Source organism: Falco cherrug, chromosome 13 (assembly GCF_023634085.1).
Source record: "Falco cherrug isolate bFalChe1 chromosome 13, bFalChe1.pri, whole genome shotgun sequence".
NCBI lineage: Eukaryota > Metazoa > Chordata > Aves > Falconiformes > Falconidae > Falco > Falco cherrug.
In genome coordinates this window covers 6,622,797-6,635,705 of record NC_073709.1, presented here as the reverse complement: position 1 = coordinate 6,635,705, position 12,909 = coordinate 6,622,797, and the positions used below count along the sequence as shown (strand labels likewise).

At 42.8% G+C, this 12,909-nt stretch overlaps 1 protein-coding gene and 1 long non-coding RNA gene across 10 annotated transcripts in view; one reads left to right on the top strand and one right to left on the bottom strand.

Annotated features, from left to right (window-relative positions):
• Window positions 1-76: 76 nt before the first annotated feature.
• FAM161A (FAM161 centrosomal protein A) lies at window positions 77-12,342 on the top strand. 2 transcript variants are annotated; one of them, XM_055725623.1, is made up of 7 exons: window positions 77-1,118; window positions 2,429-2,676; window positions 3,122-4,303; window positions 4,709-4,876; window positions 7,908-8,007; window positions 8,946-9,100; window positions 9,671-12,342. In XM_055725623.1, the coding sequence occupies exons 1-7, from the start codon at window positions 999-1,001 to the stop codon at window positions 10,140-10,142; spliced, it is 2,445 nt and encodes an 814-aa protein (XP_055581598.1). In that variant the 5' UTR covers window positions 77-998; the 3' UTR covers window positions 10,143-12,342. The 2 variants fall into 2 exon arrangements, with proteins under 2 accessions (XP_055581598.1, XP_055581599.1); XM_055725624.1 differs by lacking the exon at window positions 4,709-4,876 and having other exon boundaries at window positions 9,671-12,341.
• Window positions 8,090-12,909, bottom strand: part of LOC114017644 (uncharacterized) — a 36,571-nt gene continuing 31,751 nt past the window's right edge. For all 8 annotated transcript variants that reach the window (XR_008734913.1, XR_008734910.1, XR_008734911.1 and 5 more), the window contains one exon: window positions 8,090-8,552. This is a non-coding gene — a long non-coding RNA (uncharacterized LOC114017644). The remainder of the gene's footprint in view (window positions 8,553-12,909) is intronic.

Genomic DNA, 12,909 nt, shown 5'->3' with positions numbered 1-12,909 from the left:
GAAAGTTTTAACAGCAAATAATTAGCTCTTGTAACATACTCTTAAAAACACCATTGAATTTGCGCTCTAGTGACGTGCTTGCTCGGAGCTGCTTCTATGAAAGTTTTCCAAATTGAGGGGTATTACTCAGTGGTGGAAGCTTTTAGACATCATAAGCTCCACACCCAGCCCCCGATCAGGCTGTTTTCCCCAAGGTGCGTGAAAAATCAAAGTATACTAAAGTATACTATTGTATAATAATGCAAATTACACTGTCTTAAACAAAGTCCTAGAATATCCCTTGAATTGGATTACTGCGTAAGGGAAAGTGACATCCCTTGTTCTGGTCCCTGTGTCTTGGTGCATCAGGTAGTGATGGGGGTAGGGTGAGCTGTAGTGTGGGGGTTCTCGGCTACCAGGGAACTTCACGAGAACTCAGTTTTGAGTTAATTTAGTTTGTTTTTAATGTTACATTTCATAGTTTAGAATAAACATTTTCCAGCTTCTGCTTCCTAGCCTGAGCTGTTGAATGTCCCATAGGACATCCAGCGATGATCTCTTGTAGCTTGGGTGTTAACGTCCATTAAAGCTTGCCTGCCATAGCGCGAACTTCCAGTTCTTGACAAGACTTAGAACAACTGGTGTGTGTGATTTAATCTATTCATCTGCTTCTTTACGGTAAAAATACTCGTAATTCCACTACCATAAACGTGTGGCTCGGTAACGCCTCTGTGCCGAGTTGGGAGAATATTCCCGCCGATCCCGGTTACCCCCGTTCTGGAATCGCTGAAGTACAGACGCGGGGGCGGGAGAAGATGCTGCAGAACTTCGAGGGGCGCAGAGCGGGGCCGGGCGGGGGGAGCGCGGCGCAACCGCGGCCACCTCGGCGGGGCTAGCGGGCGCGGGCGCGGGGGGAGCCGGCCCGGGGGGCGGGCAGGGCGGCCGGCGCTCCCGCCGCTCCTCCCGCTGCCGCCCAGGCGCGGGGCGTGGCCCGGCCGCCCCGGAGGCTCCGCCCCGCCATGGAGGCTGCGCACCGCGCCGCGCGCCTGGCCGCATCCTGCGTGCGCCCGCCGCTCCACCCGCGCCGCCGCACGCCCGCCGCGCTGTACGAGCGGGGGCCGCCGCCCCGCGCCGCGCAGGTACCGCCGGGGGGGGAGGGGCAGCCGGGGGGCGCGGGAGGCCTGAGGCCGGGCGATGGGCTCAGCGCGGGATGGGAGCCCGCACGGCCTCTCGCTCGCGTCTGCGCCGCTGGGCGGCGACCTGTGGCACAGGCACGCGCAGCCGCCCACCCCCCAGTACACCCACGCACACAGCCACCTGCACGCTCACCCCCCAGTACACCCACGCACCCGCTCAGCCGTACAGCCACGCACCAGCACCCCCTTGACCCACCCACTTGCACACCCACCCACCAGTACCCCCATGCCGCCACCCCCGCGCAGCCACGCAGCGGCGCAGGAACCTGCCCGACGGCCGGGCGCAGCGCCAGCCTCCTCGTCAGCTTGCTGCACCGCGGCGCTCAGAGGGGGGATGATGCCCGGGGCCGGGCAGGAGCCCGGGTGGCTCCGAACAGGAGGGTCATACGCAGCGTCGGGGAGCGGGTGCAGAGCACTGCGCTCCGTAACGGCTCTTCACATTTACCTCTTTGCTCCTGTAACTCCTGTTGTTAGGTCGCTATGCAGTGGAAAAAAACGAGTCAGAGACTGTTGCAGTGAAAACCTGACAACATAAAGTAATTTTGTTGGAATGTCAGTTTATAAAAATCCCTCTGTGTGAAAAAATATCACTTTAATTTTTGATAAAAAAACCTGTGCTCTTAATTTTTCAAAACACGGTGCTTAGAAATAACACAAAGGAAGCCTTTGTAACGCAGACTAACCTGGTTTGAACAACTTCTCTAACTTCTGTAAGCTTTAAAAATAACTAAAGAACGTGCTTACCTGCAAACGGCTGCAAGCAGCCAGTGTTGGAATCATAAGCTGTGCAGAATCCCTGTTGTTTCACAGTAAATTATGAAAATAAACATTAATACACAAGATATCTAAGGACTTACTTTTAGGATGCTTGTGGAAATGGGAGGCAGAGAAGGTTCTGTTGTGGTTTTGTTTGCTTCTAAATAAGGGCTTTTTTAGAGCTGCATAGTGATCAAGGAAAAATTACACTTTACAAAATAGTTAAACTTTTTTCTTTTATTAAGTTCTTTTGATCTTATTTCCTGGTATAAATATATTCATTACAGGATAGACTTTGGAATTTTTACATGCTTTAAACAGGACCACTAGGATATAAAATATCATGCAGTAAGATTATTCCGTGTAACGCTGCACTTACATTATCTATTTGGTGTTACTGTCTCATTCCTTAGACTTAATTAGGATAAAGCAATGTTAAGAAGCTTGTTCCCCTTTCTTCTAACAGTGAGAAAATTTTACAAACATCTCTCTTCTAGGGTGGTTTTGAGTTGAATTCAAATACCGACAAAGAGCAAACTGTCTCTCAAAACGGAGACTGTGACGAGTGGATAGACGTCTCCAAAATGTGCCATTCAAATCAGGAATATTACCTGAAGCTAGAAGAGTTGAAGAACGCCCACTTGGAGACCATGGCAAAATTAGAAAGTATGTATCGGAATAAACCGCATTTAAAAGGAACACAACCCCTGGACAAGAAAAATGCCGCTTCTAAGAGGTGTTGTAGGTAAGTTTAGCGGTGCCTTATCTGAAGATTTTCAGATGCTTTGCAGACATCTGTAAAACAACAGGCTTTTTTTCTGGGGCTGGAAAGTGTTACTCCCCCCATCTGCTCTAAGCAGATAATCACAGAAAAGTTAGTTTTAAGAATAAATGATGCTTATTCACCTTGCTAACGGACTGAGATTTACAAGTGTGGGTGCAGCAGAGACTGGGCAACGTGTTTAGTAGAGCGCAGTGCCTTTTCTTGAGCAGTGCTGACTTGTTCGTGATCGGCACTTACTTAAAACTGTGACCTGGCGTGAGTGCCCAGTGCGCTTCTCTTTTCCCATCTCTTCCTCCTCTACTCATCCCACCAGTGCTGTTAATTTTTGGTTTTAATACCTTAAAGTGGAAGTTTTGCATCACTGTTGGACTGGACCCAAAACAATTTCTTTTTTCCTTTTTTAAAGGCCAACTTGGGAGAAGAGCTTGTATCAGCCTCTAAATTTGCACAAATCCTTTTCAGACTCTGACTTAAGTGATCCCTTAGGCTCAAGCATATCTGATGGGTCTGACAGAGAATCAGTGTTTGAAGAAGATGGTAGTGACACTGAATCATCTGCATTTGCTAAGCAACGGATCGAAAAAATGTGGGATGGGTTCTCTGTGGAAGACTACATCTCCCGCACCAAACACAGCTTACCAAGCTCGCCAGCCTTCAGAATGATACGGAAGAAACAGAAAGCATGGTCACCAAAAGTTACTGTGCCCAGGCCTTTCCAGATGACTATCAGAGAAGCTAGAAAAAAAGAACAGAACGTCAAATCAAAGTCACAGATTGAAATAGAAAAGAACTTATTGAAGAAGCAACTAGAGGAAGAAGCAGAGTGTCAGAAAAAATTTCGAGCCAATCCAGTGCCCGCTGCCGTCTTCCTTCCACTCTACCATGAAATTGTGCAACAAAATGAAGAACGCAGGAGGTCCATGAAAGAGAGAAGCAAACTCAGGCTTTTGGCTTCTCAGAAACCATTTAAATTCATGGAACGAGAGAAGCAAAGGAATGAAATCAGGAAAATGCAGTTAAGAGATCTTTCCACACCTGAAAAGAAAACAAAACTGTTCAAAGCAAAACCAGTTCCTAAATGTGTTTACAGTCCAGCTGTTAATGACAAGCTAAAGGAGGAAGAGCTGTACAGAGAAATCAGGATCAGGATGAGAGCTGAAGAGTTGCTACGTAATTCATCTCTACCCAACAGCAGACTGGCTTTAAAAGGTAATAATAAGAAGAAACACAAATGCGTGGAACCAAGGCAAACACAACACAAACCCCAGATCAAAGCAAGCGTTCCAGATTTTGAACTACTACACCAGAAATTTCAGGAACGGCTCCTGCAACAAAAACAAGTGAAACACCTTACAGTCTGTGAACCTTTCAACCTTCGGACTCCATATATTCCCTCAAACAAGGGGAAGATCTTGAAGGACATCCAAGAGGATGAAGAGAAGTTGAAAGAAACACGCTGGCCGTATGCCTCTCCAAGACGTAAACCGGAAATGAGACATTCGAGTGCAAATTCACCTCTCTCAGGATTCAGAGAATATAAATTGCCAAAAATCACAGAATCCACAAGACGACGGCTGCAAGCCATAAGGTGACTACTTTAGTGACGATCTCCATTTTATATAAACTTTAATAAGAGCAACTTCTTTTGTATTTCTACATATGTAGTTAATTCTTCCATGCAGTGAATATAGGACTTAAGATATTAATATAAGGGCTTAATTATAATATAAAACTTAAAATATTTAAATAGAGGACTTAACTAGTACTTATGATTGTTAAAGAAACAGTAGTGCATCTTTCTCAGAACATCCATCGGAAAGGGACAACTGGCTGCTGTTTCCTAGGGTATGTATGCCAGAATCCCTTAAAATGGTACATAGCTTGTGTCCTTTTATGCCAATCGTGTTTCCACCCTGTTTTTCTCTTTTGAATCTCCTTTGGAGTCTTGCTCTTGATTTAAAATCAATTCAGCCTTAGTTTATTTTTCCACTAGGAATTCACTTGAGGAAAAGAGAAAGCTGGAAGAACAACATAAAAGGAACAGAACAAAGCAGAAACAAAGAACGAAAAAACTCCAGAAAATTGTAACAGTTCGGGCTGAGGCCAATGACCCACATCAGAGCCTAGCTCAAATGTCTAAATCCAAATTAAAAACATTAAGGTATTTTGTGCATTCCCCTGAATCCTGAACCTCTCATTCTACATTGTATGTTAAACATACAATGTAAAAAAATAGCATAGTCTAAGCTTACAGGTTTACACATTTGATAAATTATACACTGTACAAGCAGCTAGTTAAAAAAGTGGCCAAATTCCAACTGGGAAATTGTTGCCTGTTCTAATGATTTCGCTCTATATGTTCCACCTTACAGTATTATAGATTAGCTACCAGGAGACTCCCGTGTTTTCTCAGTTGACATACCAACTAACTAGGAAAATTTTAAAGGAAAATCACAAGGAAAAGGAACAGTGTAGTTACAGAATATCCTTGCGCTGCTGGATTGATGGGTGTTGGTACAACTTCAGTGCTAGCTGTCTCCTACAGTAGCAAAACTGCCACAGTTCACTTTGTGAACCCACTTAAGAAGGGAAAATTGGAGCAGGAATTTTAACTTGGCACACCTGTCAGCAGCTAACTAGGAAGCTGCTGGTGCTTCGGAGGAGTGGGATCCAAAGTTAACTTTAGCAGAGATACAAAAATTGTTCCGATGTGACTGAGAAAAGTAGTACACAGGGAAAAGCATCCGTGCCTTCTCAGCGTGCGGTAAGCTAGCCGGCCAGGTGGCTCCAGCTCCCTGATGCTGATCTAATTCCGGGAGTGCTGCTTGACCTCGCATTGGTGGCTAATTTAGCCATTGCTGCTTCTTGTTCTTTTTAACCCCGGGGGGGGTGGGGGGGTGGGAAATATTAGTCCTGTTTGACTGAGTCTTTAGTGAGGTTTATAATTTGCCTTGGCATGGTGGCACTGCAGCAGTACCGTCCATGTAAGGCGCTGTTAGGTGCAGACAGCGAGAGGTACCGACTGCTCTGCACCTGCTGCTTCAGGCACAGGCAGGATTCTTGGGCAGTGCCTGTGAATCCTAATTCCCAGTAACCAGGCACATTGCCAGCAACTGACAGTAGTAGGGCAAAACACTATGAGGGTGAATGGTAAAGAGATAGGCCTGATTACAAGAGTCATAGCTTGGGTTAGCAACTTCTAAGCTACCATACTAAATTCTAAGGCATTTTGAATGCGGTTCAGGACAGAGATCGTTCTGAAATGAGGGTGGAGGCTAGGGCAGTCTTTGTGGCTGAGTTGAAAGGTTACAAATAAGGTTTCCTCATTTCTTTTTTTGCTTTACACTGGTCTCTTCTTTCTGTATAGCTCAAACAGAAAACTGTGGATATATTCTTAATAGACTTTAAACTCTGGGCTGTTATAAGCAAACTTGCTAAAATAGTGCAGCACCGCCTGCGAGACAATACTGCAGGTTGTTCCACCAGCAAACTTTCTAATGGTTATTCACCACCAATGTTGCTTCACTGTGACCAGAAAGAGAAAATGGAGCAGGAGCTGAAGCACGTGCATTCTCACCTGCTGAAAGCATGAAGTGGAGTGGCTCAGCCGGGATATGCTAGAAGCAGCGCTGTAACAAGCATTTTGCTTGGCCACAGGGGCAGCCAGTGACTATCCAGCGTACACCTGCACCCGCCTACAGCCTCCCCCAAAGACAGCTGAAGCCAAAGCACACACAGAAAGCAGCGGTGGTCTAGGAGAAGCAGGGCTTACACAGGGTCCTGGAGAGCAGAGATGCAGCGGTAGAGATGCAGGTTGAAGAGGGCAGTCCCTTCTAACTATTTTGTTAGTCAAGAGCTGAAGCACAATTGCTTTTGTAACATGACCAGCAGATACTGTTAATAACAGGAGCTTTGTAATTTAAGTGTCCTTGGGCAGACGATCTGCTGACTCTAGGACAGAAGCAGAAAATAATTTGCGTTACGGTAGCAGAGCGGACAATTAAGAGAGACAGTGGGTGTGTTTACAGGTTTGATTTGAGTTCGTTCAGCAGTGAACTCCACATTACAGTATTTAGCTTAATCAGATTTCAAGAGTATTGTAAAACACTCATGCTTAATTCTTGTCTGCACATAAAATTATGCTATTACAAAGCAAGATTACTTCCCTAGTGCTGATGCATTAAGGCTGGTACAAGTGCTTAACTTGATAATGCTTATTTCAGCATAGGCTGGGTAATAAGGTATATTAATGTAAGTGCTTTTCTAACAGATAATTAGGTTTGTAGAAAGCCGCCTGAGAGAGCAAGCAAGTAGCAACAATGAAGTTCACTCCCTCAGAATGGTGAATAACTTGCCTTAATGCACAGCCGTATTGCAGAAATTCAGAGGATGGCAAGGGAAAGAGGCAGGAGGAGACAGAAGTGTAAAATGCTCCCTAGTTCTCATACTTGCCCTTAAGTGTCTGATTTAGTAATGCTAGAGCTGGCCCAGTACAGAGGCATCATCACAAAAACGTGTCTTTGTCACACACCGAGGATTACAGCCCACGCTACCTGGATTATCTAGTGCTTGCTATGATCTGAGATACCATTTCAGTTGAGGAATCAACAGTTTCATCATCCTTCTATACTGATTGGGCCCTTGAAAAACCAACTAGGAAAAAAAATCATGCTGTGATCGAGAATGGGCCACCCCTCTTGTGAAACAGACTGGTTAAAGTAGCAATATTCTTATCGTCAAACTTTACCTTAAAGTCCTGATTTTTATTTAATAATACTAATTTCTGTCTAAAATTCTGTTTTGTTTTGCTTAGAACAACTGCAATATGTCGGTATGAAGTCAGCATTTAAAAAACCCTAAGTATCCAAATTAAAAAAAAACCACTTAGTACCCAAAAAACCCCAAAGAATGCAAACTCAGGCAGCCTCTCTTTAACCTCACTAGCCAGGACCTCTCTCTGCTTATCCAAAGTGACTACTCCAGAGACAGTTTTGTTCAGTACTTAGAGGCAAGCAATTACTGTAGACAGTGAGACAGTATACCTCAGACCCTGTAACCACCATAAAATAATTTACCTTTTATGTGTCTTTAAGTAGGGTAATATTTAGTTTGTTATGAGCAATTTAGCTGCTGTAGAAAACTACTTGTATGATAAATTAATAATAATTTCTCTTGTGCTCTATTTCCCTTAGGAATTATGAGAAACAGAGAATGCAAGAATATTTGCAAGAGTTGCAAGAAATGGAAGAAAGAGTAAACCAAAGGCCGTTGCTCTTTGAAAGAGTCACTCAGGTTGTCTTGCTTCTGTATTACTTCTTAAACTTACCTTCAAATACTGCAAAAGACATTTTAGTCAAACATTTTTAGAAGATATCTAAAAAATACTTTTCACACCAGTATTAGCCCATTTTAATCTCTGCTGCCCCATCTCTGTATAAATATTACTAAATTTTGTAATTAAACATTCATGGCATGTTTGCACAGGGAACCGAGATGACTGTTGTAAATATGTTGTCCGATAGGGTTATCATGTGATAACTGAAAACACAACAAAAAGTTACAGCAGAAATGTGAGAGGTTTAAGCTGGGAAAGAAGTGATAAGAAATTAGAGTCTACTGTAAAGCTCAGGTGCAGCATATTTTTCTGTTTCCATTTCAGTACGACCATGTGCTGGTAGTGTGGGCTCTGCCCTGTTTCCACACCCAGAGAGGCAGCAAGTCATAGATCGCTGGTTCCCTCGTCCCTTCTGGCTGTGTGGGTTTCCTGCTCTGCCATCGCTGCGGGGCAGGAGCATCTGCGTAGATTGGAGGGCGAGTCCTCCTCACTTCGATACTACCTGCAGGAACAGAATTTACACCCTCAGTTTCAGAGGCAGAGATACACATCTATGTAATTTGTTAAATAGCGCTGTAAGAAGGTTAATCAATACTGCTTTTTAAGGGCATTTTTTCTACATGTCCACATCTTCCCCTCCTCCCTCACCGGCTATATACAGAATACATAACTCTTCATTAGCCAGTAGGTGCAGGGAGCAAACCAGATTTAGGTACAGAAAAGGAAAATCTGGTGTAAAGTTTTCAAGTATTGTTTTGCCATTCTTCCCTGCAGTGAATAGTCATTCAACTCATCAGATGCAATTAATGAGAGAGAGTATTAATATAAAAAAAGTATCGAAAGACAGGCATTTAATGCATTTAGGTAACACATAACCATTGTGGTTTTCCTACAGAAAAATGCCAGAATAGCAGCAGAAAAGCATTATTCTAACAGACTGAGAGCACTGGGGATATGCCCAGAGTTTGTTTCAAAGAAAGGACAAACAACTAAATTGCTACAATGCTCCAGTTCTGAAGATTTTAGTATCTCCACTGATGCCAGAGAAAGGTAGAGATTACTGAAGGCTTTCTCCCCCCTCCCCATCCCCCCCGTCCCCACGTAGCTAGTAACTAGAAAGTAATTTTTGATGTGTAGGTTTGGGCTTTTTTTTAATTATTGGTAATATTTCCCAGGTAAATATTTGACTAGGTAGTTAGCTTTACTATTGTTAGCAATAGTATGTATTTTTTATTGGTTTTCCTGAATTAAATACTGTTTCATGAAACAGAGCGAGCACTGGATATGTTTACGTAACACACCTCAAAGAAGAGCGAAGAAAAGCATTTTTTATTTGTTCCTTTCACCAAAAATTCTGGCAGGTTGCTAGGAAGTCACTTCATTCTGCACTACTTTCACTGATATTTTTTTTTAAAAAAAGAAGAAATATATTAGCAATACTGTTGAGTTACTTTCTAGCATAAAAGGAGACTCTAGTGTCCCCACCTTCCCTTTTATCTCCCTGGTTCCACCCCAGCCAAGTCTACCAGGATTTGTCCTAGATTACCTGAAAGTAGTTTAAAACCTACTTGAAAGCACCTAACCTGAAAATAAAATCACATGTGCAAATTGTCTTTTCAGAGTTGTCAAAAACAAAGTGAAAGAAAAAGAATCCTTTGAGGAAGCAGCTAACAGCAGTCCTCGGTCTGAGCAGTCCTGTGAGGAGGAGGAAGAGAGAGAGAAGAGGAAAGGCATCAAAACTTGCACCCGGGATGGCCAGTCCAGTGAGCTGGAGGGTGAGGAAGAGGCGAGAGCCAGCCCTTCTGCTCATCAGCCGTGCCATGCAGAGGAGGCTGGGTCCAGCCCCTCCTCTGACCAGCACCCTGAAGAGGATGAGGAGAAGGAAGAGGAGGCAAAGGCAGGCATGTCACTTGGCCATTCCCAAGAGGAAGAGGAGGAGCAGTCAAGATCCAGCTCTCAGTCTGACCAGTCACATGAACATGAAGAGGAAGGTCAGTCTGATGCTGAAGCGGAGGGTGCCTTCAGATATGAGGATGAGGAATATGAAAATTATGATTCAGAAGAGAAACCCAGCGATGACGAAGCTGACTGAGAGGGGGGCAGGCAGGACAGCCTGGGCTCAGGAACCTATTTCACTGCTGGCAGTGAAACAGACACCAAAGAAAAACTTGGTGCTTCGCTACCGATACACAATTCTGTGAATGTAAACCTCGTAGCTTAACAGTCTTCCCAGCACAGAAATTGTGTCTATTTTCCAATAAGACAGATCAAGTTACTAATTTCCACCAAGAAAAGAATTTACTTTTGTATTAGTCTTCTTTATTCTAGTCTTCTGTGACTGCAATTAGCGTACCTCTGTTCATAAAATGAACTGCAACCACTGTTTAATAACAATGTCTTGCGTGCTGTGTTGGTAAGTACTCGGGTCTTATGTCCAGCTCTTTTGACATGCGGGCAAAGCCAGATGAGCGTTTGGAGCAGCAGTCTGCCATTACCAGTGCTTCCCAGTCTCGGGTATTTCAGTACTCCTGGGGTCTGTTCCTGCAACACCTGGGATGGCAGCGAATAGACGAGGGTTTGTTGTACAGGCCCTCAGAGTGGTTTTAGCAGAGCAGCTGCTAGGAAGACAACTTGTGCAGTCAGACAATATGGCCAAAGCTGATCTGTTCAGCTCCTCCCTCTTCTTCCCCGGGGGTTTGTCTTCTGCCCGCTTCAGTGAGCTGAATCGGCTCAGTGATGGGTCAGCTGAATGCCAGGGCCAGAAAAGATCACTGTTTTTGGAGGAAACAAGCTGTTTTATCAATTCAGCTACTTCCTCTAACTGAAGTATTAAAGAGTATTGCAGTTGCTCTCCCTATAGTGAAGAAAATGCCTAGAATGCACCGAGAGGAGCCACTTAAACTTTCACAAAGAATTTTAACACTCACAAGTAAGGCAGAGGAGTCAGTCAGCAGAATAGCATTTATGCTGCAGATCTTGTATGACTACCTAACCAAACCCCAAAACTGTTCTTTCAACTCCTTTTGTTTTGAAGAGCTCTTCCCGTGGATCATGTAAAATCATTCTGCATAACATAATAACAAACGCTGACGTTAATATTCAAATTTCTTTATTGAGACAGTAAACATACACTGTAAAGAGAGAATCTTAATACACCAGGGGAAAATGCAGCCCAAGCAGCTCTAGTTGCATGGAAGTATGGAAATAAGTGCTTTAGTACCTTTTCTTACACACTTGCTACTCAGGACTTAGCTGCTACACAACAAAGAATGAAAATAGAAGGGTTTTGGTTTTTTCTTCTTTATGATAGTAGCACCTTCTCCTCCTATGACTAGCTTTCTTGCTACCCTGTCATATGTAGTGTTAGGAAAGAATGCATCCACATAATACCAGACCACAAACAAGGATTGCAAGCAAGCCTCATCAGGACAGAGTATAACGCAGCATTGCACAGGTGCTCAGAACCTGTTCACTGAATAGTAAATGCATTTGTTAACACTACCAGGTTTGAAAAAGCATCTACAATGACTAACAACAAGGATTATTTTTTATTTTCTTCCTTGCTGCATGCAAGAGCATTAGCTAAATCTGTTATTATTTCCTCCTCCTGACTTTGAGAAACTGTGTAACAATGTTTGGAATTTTTTTAAACGTTATTACTTTTATTTATTTTTGAAGTGTGAGCATAATTATTGTGAATGTGAAACATTTTTTTACTTAAATAAAATATACATTATATACATGTCATAAATGAAAATATGAATCATTACTTCATAAGGAAAATAGCTGTTTACAATCTCTAGTTATACCTGACAGCCCCACAATACAAACTTGAGGTTGGTTTGCTTGTCTTTGTCCGTGTTCTGTAATTCTGTACAATATGTTATTGAATTCACAGTTACGTATTACTGATTCTTGTCTCTATGGGAAATCAGGTTTTTTTGAAAGAAGGCAGAGGAGCTCTAAATAATGGGTTGGGGTTTTTTTTCAAACATTACTTGAAGATTTTTTTCCTCAGAAAAAAAATCAAGTTTCTAAGATCTGACAGCACTCAACTAAGTGTTGTAAAAGAATAAATATGTAATTGTTGAACTGTTAATACAGAGACTGAAAACATTACTAGGACTCCTTTGAACTGGAAGTAACAACAAATGCCCTTTTTTTTTTTAAAGGTTTTAGGAGGAGTTAGGGACCTATGTATAACTTAGATTGGGTTTTTCACCAATTTTTTACTATATTAACCTTAACAATAACCAAATTAATGAACACTGATAAATATGATACAACAAGGACAGGGTAGTACAGCTTTTGGAGGTTATGTCTCGACTTTTTTAGCATTTCCAAAAAACTCAAGCAGAATCATGTGGACTAAAGGGATCCGACTGACACTTGGTTTACCAAGAATTTACCAAGGTTAACCTAGATTTCCAGGAAGTATTTGACACAATTTGCTATCAAGGGATCTTAAAGAAACCAGCCTGATTGTAGGAAAAGAAAGGTCTTCATAAATTAGTAACTAGTTAAAAGTTTAGGAAAGAAAAGGTCAGTTTTCACAGTGTAAATGCAGTTATTGGCAGACATGCAATGAGATTAAGACTGCTCAGCGTACTCCGAAGGGATCTGTCGTATCCATTCCAAAGAGTTTGCTGAGGCCACAGAGTTATTCAATGCTGTGAAAAAATGAAAATGACTGTAAAAAAATGCTGAAGGATCTTATGAGAATTACAGAAGTTTTAATAAGTGCAAATAAATGCACATGAAGGTAAAAAAATACTCCTGAACTATGTAGTACTATAAAATGAAACAAAGCAATTACATCTTGAATACTGTGTGTGGTCCTGGTCCTCCCATCTTAAAAG

Excerpts from the sequence above, each read along its gene's own strand:
- FAM161A (XM_055725623.1), top strand. The coding sequence starts at position 999 with ATGGAGGCTGCGCACCGCGCCGCGCGCCTGGCCGCATCCTGCGTGCGC. Across the intron at positions 8,008-8,945 it reads TCTTTGAAAGAGTCACTCAG|AAAAATGCCAGAATAGCAGC; the intron begins GTTGTCTTGCTT and ends GTTTTCCTACAG. Across the intron at positions 9,101-9,670 it reads TCCACTGATGCCAGAGAAAG|AGTTGTCAAAAACAAAGTGA; the intron begins GTAGAGATTACT and ends TTGTCTTTTCAG.